This window comes from Oryctolagus cuniculus, chromosome 13 (genome assembly GCF_051225735.1).
Source record: "Oryctolagus cuniculus isolate XC-2025 breed Fujian yellow rabbit chromosome 13, ASM5122573v1, whole genome shotgun sequence".
Classification (NCBI taxonomy): domain Eukaryota; kingdom Metazoa; phylum Chordata; class Mammalia; order Lagomorpha; family Leporidae; genus Oryctolagus; species Oryctolagus cuniculus.
In genome coordinates, this window is record NC_142879.1 from 50,821,398 (window position 1) to 50,838,072 (window position 16,675).

General features: G+C 51.2%; 1 protein-coding gene across 2 annotated transcripts in view; it reads left to right on the forward strand.

Annotated features, from left to right (window-relative positions):
- The window catches only part of TRIM67 (tripartite motif containing 67), a 46,936-nt gene extending 34,898 nt beyond the window's left edge, over positions 1-12,038 (forward strand). Inside the window, exons 5-11 of one of the 2 annotated variants that reach the window (XM_008268263.5) lie at positions 433-543; positions 1,566-1,725; positions 4,036-4,181; positions 5,663-5,801; positions 7,275-7,578; positions 10,882-11,044; positions 11,835-12,038. In XM_008268263.5, coding sequence (XP_008266485.1) covers positions 433-543; positions 1,566-1,725; positions 4,036-4,181; positions 5,663-5,801; positions 7,275-7,578; positions 10,882-11,044; positions 11,835-11,900 — 1,089 coding nt within the window. In that variant the 3' untranslated portion in view covers positions 11,901-12,038. The remainder of the gene's footprint in view (positions 1-432; positions 544-1,565; positions 1,726-4,035; positions 4,182-5,662; positions 5,802-7,274; positions 7,579-10,881; positions 11,045-11,834) is intronic. The other variant, XM_002717376.6, reaches the window with a different exon arrangement.
- The last annotated feature ends 4,637 nt before the right edge of the window (positions 12,039-16,675 follow it).

Below are 16,675 nucleotides of genomic sequence, written 5' to 3' on the forward strand. Positions count from 1 at the left end.
CTATACTAGAGACTTTCCCAACTGCATTAGAAAATATTACTTTGAAAGAAAGAAGAAATGAGAATTGGAGAGGACTCATGGTTTATAAAGGAAGTAGCTAAGGCCATTGAGTTACCATGACCACCAGTAGGTCCAAAGTGACCTGTTGAACTCTCCTCTAGAGAGAAGTTCAGATTTTGTCCTTTCTCTGCATTACTGCTCAAAGGTTAGAAAGTGGACAGTGTTGGGTGTTGTGGCCTTGCATGCCGGGGAGCGTCGTCATTTATTCCCCACTAAAAAGGACACACGGGGCTTAGGAAGGAGTGGGTGCAAGTTGGTCCAGGTAGCACCATCTCTTCAGCGCTGCCTACGCAGTGGATCTGTGACTCTCAGTGCAGCCTGGCTGCTCCTCCTCCGATGGGATGGTTGCTTAGAGGAAACTTTCCATTGCAGATGGTTTGGGACCAGATCAATCACTGCACATTGAAGCTGCGCCAGTCCACAGGGCTGATGGAGTACTGCCTGGAGGTGATCAAGGAGAATGACGCCTCTGGGTTCCTACAGGTGAGCCAGCCCCACCAAGGACACAGGGCTTCCTCCAACTCCACCACCACTCCCTAAGCTAGCTCAAGTTTTAGGAAAGAGTCTTCCTTGCCTTGGAGTTGAGTAGATTCACCTTTGCTCAGTGATTTCAGAAGACCTGGATTTTCACCCTGGCTCTGATTCACTAGCTGTGACCCCAATTTCACATCAACCCTTTAAACATCTTCCCCACAAACAGAAAAGGACAATCTTTGCCAAACAAGCTGGATAGAAGTGAATGGCAGATCCTTCATGGCCCCTTCCCTCACTGGGCAGAATTCTGCAGAGTTGGTCAGTGACCAGTTGTCCACAGAGACAGCTTAGCCTTCTGGGAGTCATCTCGCCAGCATTCAGGCTGACTCGGGGTCATGAGTAACTCTCAGAACATGGCAACGATTCAGCTATGTCTATGGGGGAAATGAGAAATCCTCTTGATTATTCCCTAAGCGGGGAGCATGGGATCTGGGCTCTGCAGGGACAAACGCAAGTGTCTGATAAGCAGGACTTTCCAGCAAGAATGTCGTGTAGTCAGAGTTTGGAACGGAAGCTACAGAACAACTTGGAGGACACACACCAGTGGGGAACAGAGTTCCAAACTCTGTAGATGTGATATTACCTTTCTTCAGGCCCTGGGACAAACTCCTAGTACATTTCACTTTGCAAAATACTAGATCTAACAAAAGAGATATAATGAAAGGTACTTCTGTATATTTTAGAAAAGCATCATTTACGTTGGGTTTGGCCCAACGTCTTTAAATAGAAAATGCTGCTTTATATTTAACATGATTGTACATTTCAAATATGATGGAAACAATGAAATGCATTTTTGTACCATCAGTGTTGCAAGGGCGGGGGCCATGTACTCTCTGCCATGACTTGAGAGCACACACAGTGCAGCCCATCCAGGCTCTGAGCCTGGACAAAGCTCCCACCCCTCCCTCACCACTGGCTGCAGAGTTTTCCCTTTGTAGATTGAAACTTTGAACTCTGTGCTTCCCTTTAAGATCTCAGATGCTCTGATCAAGCGTGTGCAGGTGTCTCAGGAACAGTGGGTCAAAGGAGCCCTGGAGCCCAAAGTGTCTGCAGAGTTCGACCTGACCTTGGACAGTGAGCCGCTGCTGCAGGCCATCCACCAGCTGGACTTCATTCAGATGAAATGTAGGGGTGAGCCGTGGTTGGCCCCAGTTCAGTCAGTGCTTCTTTCCAAAGAGGCATCCAGTCTGAGGGGGCAGCTTGGTGCCATTGGAGGCCTGTGACACACGGAGTGTGGCAGAGTGGGAGGGGAGGGATGCTGGAGTTACAGGTCTAGGTTCAAGAGCTGGCTCAGCCATCTCTGACTGTGTGAGCTGGAGTAGAAACACCCCATCTGAGCTTTCTCGTTCGCAAAGCAAGGATCATTTGCTCATTTAGAGACACTTTGAGAGTGTCCACCATGCACCTGGTGCTCTGGAGGCAGCAGGAAACAAGTCTACAAACTCCCACCTGAAAGTAAGCTTCTATCCTAGAAAAGGAAATAATATGCAGACAAATCTATGATATAATATCTGGCAGTGGCAGGTGTTATGAAGAAAAAGAAGAAGTGGGCACCAGCGGATATTGGAGGGTGCATTATAAAGTAGGGTAGAAAAGGAAAGAAGGAGGAAGAGTAGGAGGGATGGGGGAGAAGGAGACATAATCTAGGGGAACAACATTGCAGGCATCAGAGGGATGGCAAATGGCAAAAGCCCTAAGACAGGAATAAGTTTTCTGCGTTCCAAGAAGAGCCAGGTCATAGGTAAGAGCAGAATGAGGCCGGCGCCATGGCTCAATAGGCTAATCCTCCGCCTGTGGCGCCGGCACCCCGGGTTCTAGTCCCAGTCAGGGCACCAGATTCTGTCCCGGTTGCCCCTCTTCCAGTCCAGCTCTCTGCTGTGGCCTGGGAAGGCAGTGGAGGATGGCCCAAGTGCTTGGGCCCTGCACCCGCATGGGAGACCAGGAGGAAGCACCTGGCTCCTGGCTTTGGATCAGCATGGTGCGCCGGCTGCAACAGCCATTGGGGGGTGAACCAACAGAAAGGGAAGACCTTTCTCTCTGTCTCTCTCACTGTCCACTCTGCCTGTCAAAAAAAAAAAAAAGGGGGGGGGGGCAGAATGAATGAGATGAGGATAGCAAGAGGTGGCTTCTGGGAGCCAAAGGGGCGCACAGCAAAGGATTATATCAAGTTTGTACAACTTGCCTTGGTTATAACATTTGCAAGTGATGGCCAGAGCAGAGTGCTGTTCTATGTGCTGCCTCTCCAGCGATGCCCAGGAACATTCCAGAGGGGGAATAAAGCTGCTTGGCTTTTTGTGGACTGAGGGCTACACCTGCAGAATCTGTGAATTCAGGAAGTCCTCACCTGCAGAATAGGTGGCCATTTTTAAACAAAAGGAAAAACTAGCCTCTTGCACATCCTCCTGCTTACTTCCATACAGTTTGCACCTTGGGTGAGGTTTGGAAACACCACCTGCCCGGGGCGTGAATGAGACGCAGTCCTGCAGTGTGGTGCCAGTGCCCCGGGCAGAGGGAGCCTGGACTGGTGGGGGAGCTGCAACAGAGTGGGAGGGGTTGCCCTGGGGAGTGGAGGTGTGGTGGAAGAGGCTTGGGGCTGCTCCACACACTCCTGGCAGATAGGATTTCAGGGTTGAGAGAGGGAGCAGGGAGCGGAGCAGCAAAGCCCAGGGAATAGAGATAGGACTCCTAGAATTTGCCAGCTGACAGTCAGCCCTGGGACCGAGTCCACGATCAAGTCAGGGGCTTCACCCAGCTAAATCATCCGTTAAACCTGGAAGAAAACATCCTAATTCTCAGAGCCACATTGAAATACGTAGTTTTTACAAAGCTAATGTTGCCATTTTCACCCAAAGATTTAAAAAAAAAGGGTGGAATATATCTATTTCTAAAATCTATTGAGCCTGCATTGAGCTGAAAAAAAAATATTTTTCCTACTCTCACCATAGTAGAGAGATTCCCATCCCTACACGCTTGGGTTGACTGCCCAGTGCTCTGAGGTTGCTTCCCTTGCCCAGATCTGGTTCTTCGACCTTTTCAGTGTTTCCAGCCAAAGGCCCCCATTCCCAGGGCTGGCTCTCACTTGATTGGTGGCCCTGCAGAGAGGGTCTGCACAGGCTGGCTGACACCTGGAATGTGGACCCTGTTGGAACTCATGTGCTTCTCACAGACCATAGGGTCAAAACCAGTGCTTTTCAGTGGGTGGGTGGGAAACAGGGTGTGTTTCCTTAGGGTCACAGGCTCAGAGGGATAGGCCCATCTGCATGGCCTGCTGGGATTCCAGGACATTCTCTAGACCTGAGAAGTGCACAGAGTGGGAGTGACCACCTCGGTGGCCAGGGGCAGAAATGAGTCTCCTTACCCTGTGCAATGAGGGTGATGGGAATTTGGCTGGGGCCATGGGGGGCACCATGCACTAACCCGAGTGAGTTCGTGTCCCCACAGTGCCGCCCGTCCCCCTGCTGCAGCTCGAGAAGTGCTGCACCCGCAACAACAGTGTCACCCTGGCCTGGAGGATGCCACCCTTCACCCACAGCCCTGTGGATGGCTACATCCTGGAGCTGGATGACGGCGATGGGGGCCAGTTCCGGGTGAGCTTGCTGCTCGTTTGAGGGGTCCAAGTCAGGAGGCCAAAGGTGGAGCTACCTGTGGGGCTGCCCTTAGCCCTGATTCCACCTTGAGAGAGCATTGGCTGCAAAGACAAGGAGGACTGGCCATCCTGGGTTGGTGGGATATGGGGCTTCCCTACCCAGGGCTGGATCTGGCCAGAGCCTGCAGGCAGAGGAGTCCATTGTATAGAATATTCCAGATCACTTTGCTGTGGGACTAGGGAAGAGCTCAGAGAAAGTACCACCTACACACACCTCCTTCCCCAGTTATCCCCAACCCTAGTTGAGTCTTTGATGCTTCCTCACACACTCTCTCCTCACTCAGTGACACATTTCCTTAACAGATTTTGTCACACCTTGGCCTATCTCTTTCACTCATTATTTCACCTGTTTGAAGAGTTACATGCATCTGGAGAAGAGGAAGCCTTCTCTGGCCCTCACGTACCTGGCAAGGCACAGGGTGTGCAGAGCTTGCTTGGTAAATGGCTGTTGAATTGGGTGACAATCGACATCCATGCTTGATGACTGCTGTGGGACAATGAAGTCTCTTAGTGAGCCTGACATGCATCTTCTAGAAACCCTGGGACAGCTCTCCTCTCCAACCCAGACCCTAATAGAGTACTATCTTGAGATTTCACACAGGGGATTCATGGTGGATGTGCATACCACGGAGCATAAGCTGTCCCATTTCAGATCAAGAAGACTCGTAAAGACTCATACCAAGAAACCATTGCCATCATAAAAACTCCTGCCTTTCTTCTCCTGAGGAGTTGTACCCATTTACTAAACCTTGCTGCAGGTTAACATTCCTTTAGTTTCTCTCAAAGGGATGTATGTACATGGTGTTTCATTTTTTTGTTTGAAAAATATGAGAATATAAGACTTGGAAAAATAGCTGTATCAGTACTCCCTGTCTGCATATCTGCAAATATAATGCCTGGCACACAGCTACTATTGATATCTTAGGATAATAAGTGAAACAAATGGAGTGCAAAGTAAACACATAGAGAAGAAACTTTGGGGTCCAATGCAGAAATGCCCACCACTCTAGGAAAACAGAAACCCTAGGAGGGCCAAGGAGAAAAAGATACTGATCTCAGGGCAGGAAGAATGGGGAGTGGGTGTCCCCACGGGCTCCAGGGTCTAACTTAGCAGAGATAGGACACTCCTGAGTGGTGCCCCAGTTGACTGCTGATATGTAGTCCCTGCCTCCCTAGGGTCCATCCCCTACAACTGTATACCTCTGAGCTTCATGGCAGAGGAGCTGGGCAGCTGCTAGGAAGGGCTTTGTGCCCAGTTTGGACAATGTTTGTGTCCTGGCCACAACTTACTGGAATTTCTCTTGCTTAGTAACTTCTACTGGGACAATAGCATCTTTAATATCAATGTGTTCCCAGCAACTGTGTGCTAAGAAGAATTTTCCAAATGATATAGCATAATGAGCAGGCTTGCCTGTCTTTCAGGAAGTGTACGTTGGCAAGGAGACCCTGTGTACAATTGATGGTCTTCACTTCAACAGCACCTACAATGCCAGGGTCAAAGCTTTCAACTCCTCTGGCGTTGGGCCTTACAGCAAAACTGTTGTCCTGCAGACATCCGATGGTGAGCACTAGAGTCTTTTAGTAGCCCAGATGGCCATCTACAGCAGCTACGACAACCAGGTGGTAATGGGCATGGCCGTGTTCTCCAAGGCGTGCACTACTGGGACCATGGGTGGGCTCACAAAGTAGCAAAGTGGGCTCCCAGGTCCAACCCACATTTTATCCTTTAGACCAGTGAAAAACTATCAGCTGCTTAAGATGGGGAGGGACTGGAGGCAAAGAGGGGCCAGATAAGGTGCATCCACCTGTTGCCAGCCTTGTCCCTACTCCTTGCCCACATCCTCCTCCCAGCAAGCCACAATAGAAACAAACATCCCCCCACTCCATTTTGCTAGAAAGGGGGCTAATTGTGGAGTGGCTCAGGAGACCCAAACTTCTGTTTCTGAAGGGCTGAGTGGTGAGCAGAGAGGAATGCCACCTGGCTGTCAGGGTGGGACACACTGGTCCCTCTACTAGAGCTTTTCGTGTAGTAGGAACACATCCCTCAGATACCCAGCACAGCAATGCAGAACTGATGGTTTATACACTTAACTGCATGCTTATAGATTTTAGATAATGAACGCCCATGACTATTCAGTGGAAATTTAATCATCTAAGTCCTTAGTGAGGAGTGATGATATAAATAAATACCACATTACAAAGACAGGCCTGCTGCATGTGGCATCGCCCCGCAGGGTTACAGGGGCAATGCTTCCTACTCCCTGATGGTTCTAAGGACAGTGCTAACCCTGCATTTCTTGTCATCCTTAAGTCCAGTGTATCTTCTGATTGCCATGAGAAAAACATGACACACCTGTGTGGTCTTCCAGGGGCCAAGAAGAATGAACCAGAGCAGACAAAGGTGTCAAAGGGTGGCTAGGGATGCTTTTCTGAAAATGGTGTGGCCTGCAGACTCATTTTATACACCCTGCAGTGTCCACTAGCTTTCTGCTGCTAGGACTGTCCGGCCTAGAGAAGGGCCATCCTTCCCATGTGTGTTATAGTCATAATGTTGGAGTAAAAGCCCCACTTTCCACAGCCTGCGGGACTTGGTGAGCAGAAAGGGGTGATACCTGATGAGCTGCAGATTGAGCTTGGCCATATCGCTTTACCTCTGAATGGCTTAAGTCTCCCACCCGTGAGGTGAGTCCTGATGTCTACTTCCTCCTTAACTTGTAACAGTGTTTGAGCATTGGGAAGGAAAGGTGTTAGAAACCAAGACTCTGACATGCATCTAGATTTGAGGCTTTGAGGCCTGAATGTCTATGGCCCTCAGCTAGTGTGAGTTCCTGAGGCTGGGAACTCGGGTGAACACAGAGCAGGCAGTGTGCGTGTGAGTACATGCATGCCTGCACAGCTGTGTGGTAATCACACAGGAAGACAATTCAATGCTGGGCGTCTTCTTTCTGAATCGAGTGAGTCTGTGTCTCTATGCCTGAGACTACGAGTGAATTCTATCACCTGACCCTGCTGCTCTTCCTTCCTTCTTTTCCAGTGGCCTGGTTCACATTTGACCCCAACTCTGGGCACCGGGACATCATTTTATCCAATGACAACCAGACAGCCACCTGTAGCAGCTATGATGATCGAGTGGTGCTAGGCACAGCTGCCTTCTCCAAGGGCGTGCACTACTGGGAGCTGCACGTGGACCGGTATGACAACCACCCCGATCCTGCCTTCGGAGTGGCCAGGGCCAGCGTGGTCAAGGACATGATGCTGGGCAAGGACGACAAGGCCTGGGCCATGTACGTGGACAACAACCGCAGCTGGTTCATGCACTGCAACTCCCACACGAACAGGTGCGCACAGCCCTGCCCTAACCTCTGTGAATGTGGGGTGTTTATGAATGAGGACCCTGTAGGACAGGGTCTCCTCCTGTCATCCCCAGGCCAGACACTGGGAAGGGTGGAGGTGTTTTCAGCCACTTTGGTCTCCAGTTTCCAGGTGGCTTTGATGCTGAACAGGTAGAAGTGATCATTTACCTGTAGCCCAAATGAGACTATATACTGAAGATTAAGACAGCACCAGCCCAAAGAGGAATTCTGCTGGATACCTTGCTAGTGGCTTTCTTCCTGCTTCGGCTCCACTTTCCTTTACAGCTGTCAACCCAGGCTTGAGTTGCTGCAGAACATTTACAGGTACCCTCCACAGAGGGAGTAGATGTATTGCCACTGCAGGTCATTTGCCTAGAGTGATCCCTACCACTGCTTGGTCTCACGTGGGCTTTGAGCCAAGGCAGTGTCCTCAGTAGGATGGGCCTGAGAGGGGAAGGCACGCTGGGTACTCACTGTGAACGAGTCTGCCCACGGTGCCCTCAGCTGCCACTTTACCCTGAAGAGAGGCTGAGCCCAGGAGTGGTGACACCTGGGTGGACACAGGTGACTCAAGTCCTGGAGGAGACAGACAGGCCCACATCACTACTGGGTCCCCAGGGCAGGAAGGCAGGGGGTAAGGCAGCCCAAGAGCTGCTCTGGGCAGATGCCCCCAGGCCTGGGCTTCTCCCAGGGACTTGGCTGGGGTTAGGGGTGTGGGTTGGTCTTTCACCTCAGACACAGAAGGCGGAGCTCCCCACCCCCCACCCCTGCACTCCCAACATAGCTTAGTCCTCTTTGCCTTTCCCCTGGGACTCTGTGCTCACACCTGGCCTATGTGTAGGGGACAGGGGTGAGGGGACAGAGAACCCCCAAGGCCACCACTGGCCAAGGAACCTAGAAACAGAGAGTGGAAGTCGTGGCTGCCTGGGGCTGCCGCCTCCATGCGGAGCCTCCATTCTGGTATGCTAGGAGCCATCTTCCCAGCCAGAAGGGGTGGGAAACCTCAAGGAGCCAATCTCTCTGGGCCTTAGCTGCAGGCAAAGTCCGTCCTGGAGCCTCTGAGTGCCCTGGAACCACCCGCAGCTCCTAGAAACATCCCCAGGGATACCTTCCCCTGGGTGGGAGGATCCAGATTGTCTGGGAAGAAGCCAGGTCGGGGCTGGTGAGGGCCTCAGGACCTGCCTCCCCACCAGCCTTTCCACTGGCAGTGCCTTTCTCTCCGGGGGCCCAGGTGAGGGGCGAGCACTCTGTCCCTCTGCATCCTGTGCCCAGGCCTGCAGGTTGACCAGGTGCTGTATGCTGACTGGCTGCTACAGGCTACCCAGGCGCTGCAGGCTGGTTCTACCCCTTCTGCAGCAGCCTCAGTGCCAGATGGGCTGAGTCCAGGTGCACCAGCTCCAACGCTTCTGGCACCTAGATGCATTGTTTGCTACTGTGAGTTATAACTAAATAAAATAAATTTATTGAATCCTTACTTTGTGCCTGAAGCCACAGGAATCACCTGATATATTTTATTTCATTGACTCCCACAAAACTGCTATTATCATCACCCTTTTACAGATTATGAGACTGAGGCTTAGAAAGTTTAGGCAACAGTCCACATCACACGGTGAGTTAACTGTGTTGTCAGGGTTTAATTCAGGATTCCAACCCCTGCCTTGTGGGGTGAAAACTCAACCTTCCTGGACGTTGGCCACAGACTCGCATCCTCAGTGGGCTGGAAGGCACTTCTTGGACCTTTGCTGCTCTTGCCTGCTTCTTAGTGCCTTGGTGGGAGGAGCAGGAAGAAAGTGGAGCCGGAAAATCCAGGGGGAGGAATGTGCCCCTATTTGCGTGCCCCTCCCACACCTCATATGCAGAGCGGGGGCAGTGAGCACGGTCCCAGAAGTCCGGGCAGGAGTGTGCAGGGTATTGAGAATCATGGGGCCTTCACTTCCCTGCACTGAGCTAGCTATGCTTGAGAGAAAAGCACATTTCCTTCACGGCTGACTGGTCACTACCGCCCCCTGTGGTCAGGGCCCAGAAAGCATCAACAGCCCGGTGTCAAGAATCTCTTGCAGTCAGCCCACCAGTTCCTCCTTGAGACTTCCTGTGGTGACCCTTGTCACCGCTCACCTCTCTCGGCATCCTACCCAACTGCAGCTGCCTCCAGCTGATCAAGGACAAATATGGTTTTGTGACCAGAACTGAGCCCTAAGCCACACTGAGACCTCAGCCCTAAGCCAAGGGAAGCTCAGGGAGGAGGCAAGGTCAGCCAAGGCTCTGCTGGGAGAGTGAAGCTCCTGTAAAGATCTACCTCCATCTAGTGGATAGGAATTCTCACCATCCACGAAATGCAGTAGCACCAGGATTTATCGAGAGACCCACAATTGACATTCTCAGGGTGACCGTGGGATGGTGGCCCAGAGGCCCTGATTTTCAATTCAACCATGTGCCACCTTCCAGGGGTCCCCGGGCTGTTTCTGGGAAGTGTTGCTGAAGGGGGTGGGGTGGGAGCTTTCAGCATTCTCTGAAGTCCTGGAGGTCTGTATCACTCTCAGGCAAAGCGTCCTCACTGGGCTAAAACCATAAGGGCACCGAGTTAGTTCTTTTCCTTGGCAGGTTAAGACAGCTTCCCTACCATGCTCCATGCTCCATAATTTTTTTTAAGATGTATTTATTTATTTGAAAGTCAGAGTTACACAGAGAGAGGAGGAGAGGCAGAAAGACAGAGAAAGGTCTTCCATCTGCTGGTTTACTCCCTAGATGGCCACAACAGTCGGAGCTGCGCCAATCTGAAGCCAGGAGCCAAGAGCTTCTTCCGGGTCTCCCATGTGGGTGCAGGGGCCCAAGGACTTGGGCCATCTTCTACTGCTTTCCCAGGCCACAGCAGAGAGCTCAATCAGAAGTGGAACAGCTGGGACTCAAACTCGCACCCATATGGGATGCCGGCACTGCAGGTGGTGGCTTCACCCGCTACGCCGCAGCACTGGCCCCAGCTCCATAGTTTCAAATGAAACCCACTCATCAAAGCCTGAGTCCCCTGGAGTGCAGGTTTCAGATACCGTCAGACAGAAGGGGTTGATCCACCTGGTTCCTCTAGGGTGAGACTTCATTTGTGGCCAGTTGACAGGGGGTGTGCACTGCGAGCAAAGGCATATCCTCAGAAAACCAGCTCCCTGCCACCACCTGTTGGGCTCTGGTTTTTGGAGAGGGTGTTCCCTGTATTTCTGAATGAATTCTTCTGAGTTGTCCTCTACATCCTGGGCTCAGTGTGGTGACATGTCTTCCTGGGGCTTCTCTTCGCAGGACAGAAGGTGGTGTGTGCAAGGGGGCCACCGTCGGCGTGCTGCTGGACCTGAATAAGCACACCCTGACCTTCTTTATCAATGGGCAGCAGCAGGGCCCCACAGCCTTCAGCCATGTGGACGGTGTCTTCATGCCAGCCCTCAGCCTCAATCGCAACGTGCAGGTACCATGAGCCGTGGTGGGCCAGAGCGGGCCTGCTGCTCCCTGCTGCTGCCCATACGGCCTGACAGAGGGGCCACCCATCAGCCTGCCCTGGGCATTCCCTGGAGATGGGCTGCTCTGCTGTTGACTTGTTCATCTTGAACAAGCAGGGACCCTAAGGCAGCAGCTGTGGCGAAGCAGAGCTCAGTTTGGGGCCCAGTGCTAGGGAGTTCTGATGGCTCAGAAGGCTAGAAACAGAGACAAAGGGAGAGCCCCGAGGGTACAAGAGGGAGAGAAACATGGGGATTCTATCTTTTTCCTCTAGCAGAGTTCCCTCCCTGCTTTCCCCCTAACCCTTGCCAGGGTGGGAGTGAGGTGAGGCAGGGTCCTGCTTTGTGATGCCCATTAGATGCCCATCAATTACTTCTGGATTGTATTTGCCTTCCACCCATTTGCAAACTGGATTTAAGGCAACCTGAAATATGGGCTGTTGGCCCACAGGGTTAATAGAACAGCAATAGGTAAGGGAGGAGGCCCATGGGAGGAGAGCAGACCCAAATCTGTGGTCATGAGACTAGCACCTGCTGCAGCACATGCAGTGACTTTGCCTGGGGTCTCCACGGCCCACACAGTCAGCTGTGTGACTCTCACTACGAGGGAAGAGGCACCAACCAACATGGACCTCAGTGATACTGAACGGCATAGTAACAGCACAGTAATGACATGGAGCAGCCTTCAGGCAAACAGAGGACACTGCATGTGGCTGTGGCTGCCTTCCCACCCACCCTTGGTTATCCTGTTTTCTTTTCCAGGTCACCCTGCACACAGGATTGGAAGTGCCAACAAACCTGGGGCGGCCAAAGCTGTCAGGCAATTAGCCTCCCAGCTCCAGTTCTCCAGCCAGGCTTGTGAGCCCTGCTATCCTCACTAAGCTCAAATCACCCATGAGGGCAGGACGAGTGAGTCCTGGATGCAACCCAGTAGTCACTGAACGTCATAGAAACACATTTTCTTTGGGGCACAGGGAATAGGTTGGCAGGCTGTGCCTGTGGCTGCCACTATCAAGTCCTAACCGTGGGTGTGTGTTTCACCTTCATTCCACCTGGATGTTACAAATACTCATAAAGAAGCACCTTTCTCAAGAAAGTGGGGAATCACTTGGGTTTTAGGTTCATGTTTCCTGCCATCCAAGTTTCTGAAGCTTGTCTTTCTTTGGAGGCAGAGAGGAAGCTAGACTTTGAGATGGGCATCCTGAGAGCAGGAGTCAGGGAGCTGTGTGCAACCCCGCCCCTGAGTGCTAGACCCTTGCAGATATGCCCTTCCTCCTGGAGAGTCCCGCAGTTGCAGGTTCTGCTCTTTGCTAAGAAGAGGTATCTTTTAGTTTTTCTGTCCTGGTGTCTTTAGTAAGATGTGCCTGCCACTTATAGATTTGATTTGGAATTGTTAGAATGGGACATTAATCACTCATGCTTGATTGTTGTTTCTCTCATTGAACTATTGAGAACTTTTTAAAAATGGCTTTCTTAGGGGCTTTTATTAATCAATCAACTGTTCACTGTCTCCCCTCCCTCTTCTCTCTCTCTCTCTCTCTCTCTCACACACACACACACACACACACACACACACACACATATGGGGATGTGTGAAAGTCTGCTAAAATTCATTCATTCAGTTCTTAGTTCCTACACATAAATGAAAGCACTGGTATTCTAATGTTTATGTAATGAGTTTTCCCCTGGTGGCGGTTCTTTTCAGGAGCGGACGCCCCACGAAGTTAACTGAAAATGTGTATGAGTTGCTCTTTTGAGCTGTGCCACAGACCCCTAAGCATGGAAGGTGGGAGGCACCGGGAAAGACTGTGATGGCTTATCTACTCTTTGTTCTGAGATCCACCCTACTGCCATCAAGAACGTACCACAAATGCAAGAGGGGGCCCACGTGGCAGGCAGGGGTGGCTCTGCCATGATGGAGTAGAGTGGGTGTGACCTCTGAAAAAGGCAAGAAACAAATGGGTACTGTCACATCCCTTGCCTCCCAGCTTCCCGCCACGGGCCTGGCTGTGCTGAGTCCTGCGTGCCAGGGTGGGGCTCCGGGGTTGAGACCTCCCCTCCTTCATGGGAACATCAACCCCCTCCCTTGAAATCCGCTTTGAGTCATCCCCACCTCTTAGAGACCTTGCTCCAGGGGTCTGCATGGTCTGTTCCCTCCTCTCTTCTCCCCTGTCACCTGTCATCTCCGCTTCCACCTCCAGTAACCTCTCTCTCTCCTTTTTAGAAGAATCTATTTTATCAAGTCTTTTACTTTTGAGGTCGAGGAGTAACTTCCCTGTTGCTGGGTTGGATTTTTATAAAACTCGCCTTCACTGGCGCCAACTGTGCTTCCTCGTTCTGCCTTCGCACCTGCTTTCTGGGTAACCACCACCAGGGCTGCAGACTGTCCCCCTTGGTCAGCACGTTCAACAATCCTACCTCAAAGCTCAGATCCCGCAAGGCTGCCTGGGCCACTGTCTCTGCAGATGTAGCCTGCCAGGGCAGCTGTCTGGAGTCACTAGGAGCTGCTCGGTGCTGAGTTCAAGCCTCCACTGCAGGGCCCTGGAGCCACCTGCTTCTTCGAAGTTTAGATCTTGCCTCTTCCTCTTTGTCCCACAAAGCAGGTTCTGGCTCTCCTCCTCCTGTTTGAGATCCAGAATCCACAAGACTTGGGCTGCCGCATCCTTGCTCATACAACAGACTCTCTGCTTCCAGTTTCCTGCAGCTGCGTCCCAAGCCATACCTCCCTGGGGGTGTTGGCTTGGAGTAGAAGGACCATCACTAAAGACTGAGGGACACGGAGGAGTTCCACTTTCCTGAGGCCAAGGAAACCATGGCAACATGGCCAGCAGGTCTAGTTGCCATCAGCTTTGTGAAATATCTTGCTCTCTTTTGAAAAAAAGAGGCCAATGGAAGAACTGTGTAGAGAAGGTGGGCTCCGCAGGGCCACCTGGCAGGAGCAGCTTCAACAGAGGACCCACAAGGGAAAGGTTGTGGAGACCCCAGAATCATCACAGCTGGGTCACCAGTTGGTCCCAGCTCGGCAGGGCAATTACCTACGGACTCACAGCCACAGGAGAGCCAGCACCTGGGGCAGGAGAGATGTGGAAAACGCAGAAGGGAAATGCCTGCGATTCCAGGTGGCCTCCTTAAGGAGAGAAGTCCTCAAGTTCACAGAGGAGAAGTCAGGCTTCCTGCCACCGCGGCTGCTGCCACTCGCTGGCTGCCTACAACTCTACGGCACCCCAAGCCTCTGCAGCAGTGAGGGTGGGGGCTAGGGCAACTCTCCCGTTTCTCACTTGTCCAGGGGCCCAGAAGCAGTAGGCTGATTCCAGAGACAGCGCCAAGCTGTCCTTCACGGTCACTTTTCTGTCTGCAGCACGAAACACCTTTCAGGGCCAAGAATGGACTGAAGAGAGAGGGCAGGTCTGCACCGCATGCTTGTGTTTTTGAGGGATCAGAAAAACAAAGAGGGGATTTCTCCACTCCACACGGCCGGGAAGACCCTAGGATTCAGAGCAGCAGCGATGGGTCATGTCTGCCACTGAGTTCCCTTATCACTTCACAGTGTGGCAACATTGTTGTACCTAAAAGTGATATCAACGGATACTTTTCTTGGGCTAGCTGAGGAATAACTTGGGATAAATCTCCCAAGCAGGTTCAGTGAGAAAGGAACTCAAAGTAGTTTAAAGAGTTGAGTTCCACTGCATTGTAAATAATGCCTCTGTAATGTATTTCTGCAGTTTGTTCTTTGATAGTGAGCAAGTTTGGTCAAAGTGTATGCCTTTCCTTTCAAAAAGAATCTCTTTTCAAAATACCTAACCAGCACTTCTCTACATAGCGCCCCAGCTCCTAAGTCAAAGCGGGAGAAGACATGACCCATTGGTCTTGTTTTTTTCTCCCCCTCCGTCCTCTATGGGAAAATAATAACTCTAATTAAAGGGAATTCCAGTAATACTGACCTGCAAGGTAACTGACCTAAACACTAGAAAACCGTATCTAGTTCTAGGCTCCTTCTTTTATGGTGTAGTTGTAACAGCACCCTTAGGTGCCCCATGACCCACCAGCATTGGGGAGGGTCTTGCTTTCCAGAGTGAGCCTAGGCAACACCGTGGGGCACCCTGAGAGATGAGGAGGCCATCCTCCTCTCTAAGCTCTTTCTTTGCTCCTGCTGCCCCGCCTTCTGCCCCATCAGAGCACTCTCAGGAAATGAGCAGAATGTGGGATCTTTGTGTCCTTCTTCCAGGGATTTTTGCATTGAAGCCTTAATTCTAACTGCAAGTGAAAGGCTTGGTCCCCTGTGAAGGCACAGTGCAGTCCCAATGAGCAGATGGCTCACCCACCGATGAAGCACGAGGCGCTGCCAGTCCCATGGTTACCTGCTGGCTGCGTGGTAGTCAAGTGGATCCAATCCTTTGAGAGCTTCAACATGTGAATGCCAACATAGGCTATTACATGGGGATGCTGCCAGGGGTTTTCAACCTGTGCTGGCATTTGGGAGGTATGGCCTGTGTACTGAAGGACACTGAACAACATCCCTGGTCTCTACCTGCTAGTTAGCTGTGACAACCAAAAGAACCTATAGACATTGCCAAATGTCCCCAGGGGGCTGGTCCCAATTGAGGACCAATAGGTTGAGCTAGTGCTTTGTCATGCGCCAGTATACAGAATGACTGTGACTGTGGAGCCCCCACGTCCATGTCACTGGAAAGCCTGCATACAAAGTTGCTGGCCTTCATCTTAATACCCATAGTTCTTTAGTCAGACAGGTAGGGAAATCGGGTGAGCCACAGTCTGCTGGTCTCACACCCCTTGCAGAAAATGCCTTCCCCATTCCTAGAAAGCAAAACTCACTGTCTTCGTTTTCCTTGGCCAAATTTCACTGGAAGCCACAGGGACTTCTTAATAGATTTGTGGCCTTCAACAACACTTAATTGGATATTATTAGAGGATATTCAAGGTCCACCCTGAGCATGGGAAATCAAAGGGCTTTTCTTTTACCAATAAGCCTGTGGGTATTTTCATTGCTGGCCTTCTTTAGCACTCTCCTCCTTGAAGATAAAAAAAATCCTCACATGAAAATGGATTGTAAGAGGCAAAAGGGAAGTGTGAGGCAGGATGTACTGATGAGACATGGGTTCAGCCCTCAGATACTCATATCTTATAACCTGGCTTCAATATCCATTTATAACATGGGTGGGGGCAATTTCTTCATCTTTCTGTGCCTCAGGATCCCCACCTGAAAATGAGACTGGTCATACTAACCTACCTCCTCTGATGTACTGTGAGGATTTGAGAATAACACTTTTTAAAGAAAAGTACAGCCTTTCATCTCTTGAGTCTAGGCTGATGGTTCACAGTCAATGAATCAAACCCGGGTGATTTTCCAGATTGTTCTCTGGCCACAGTGTCTTCCATTCAAGTCTCCATGTGACCGGAGCAAGTATCTGTTATACAACTGCCTGGCCTTGCAGGATTTAAACAAACATTTAAGACAGGTTTCTTGTGACTCCAGAAAAGAACACTCCAAATATCCCCATCGCTGGTGAGGCCTGTTTCAGTGGCACTCTGAGTGCTGAGAGCAGGATCCTTGTTGGTAGTCTCCTTGCTAACCTAAAGGCATC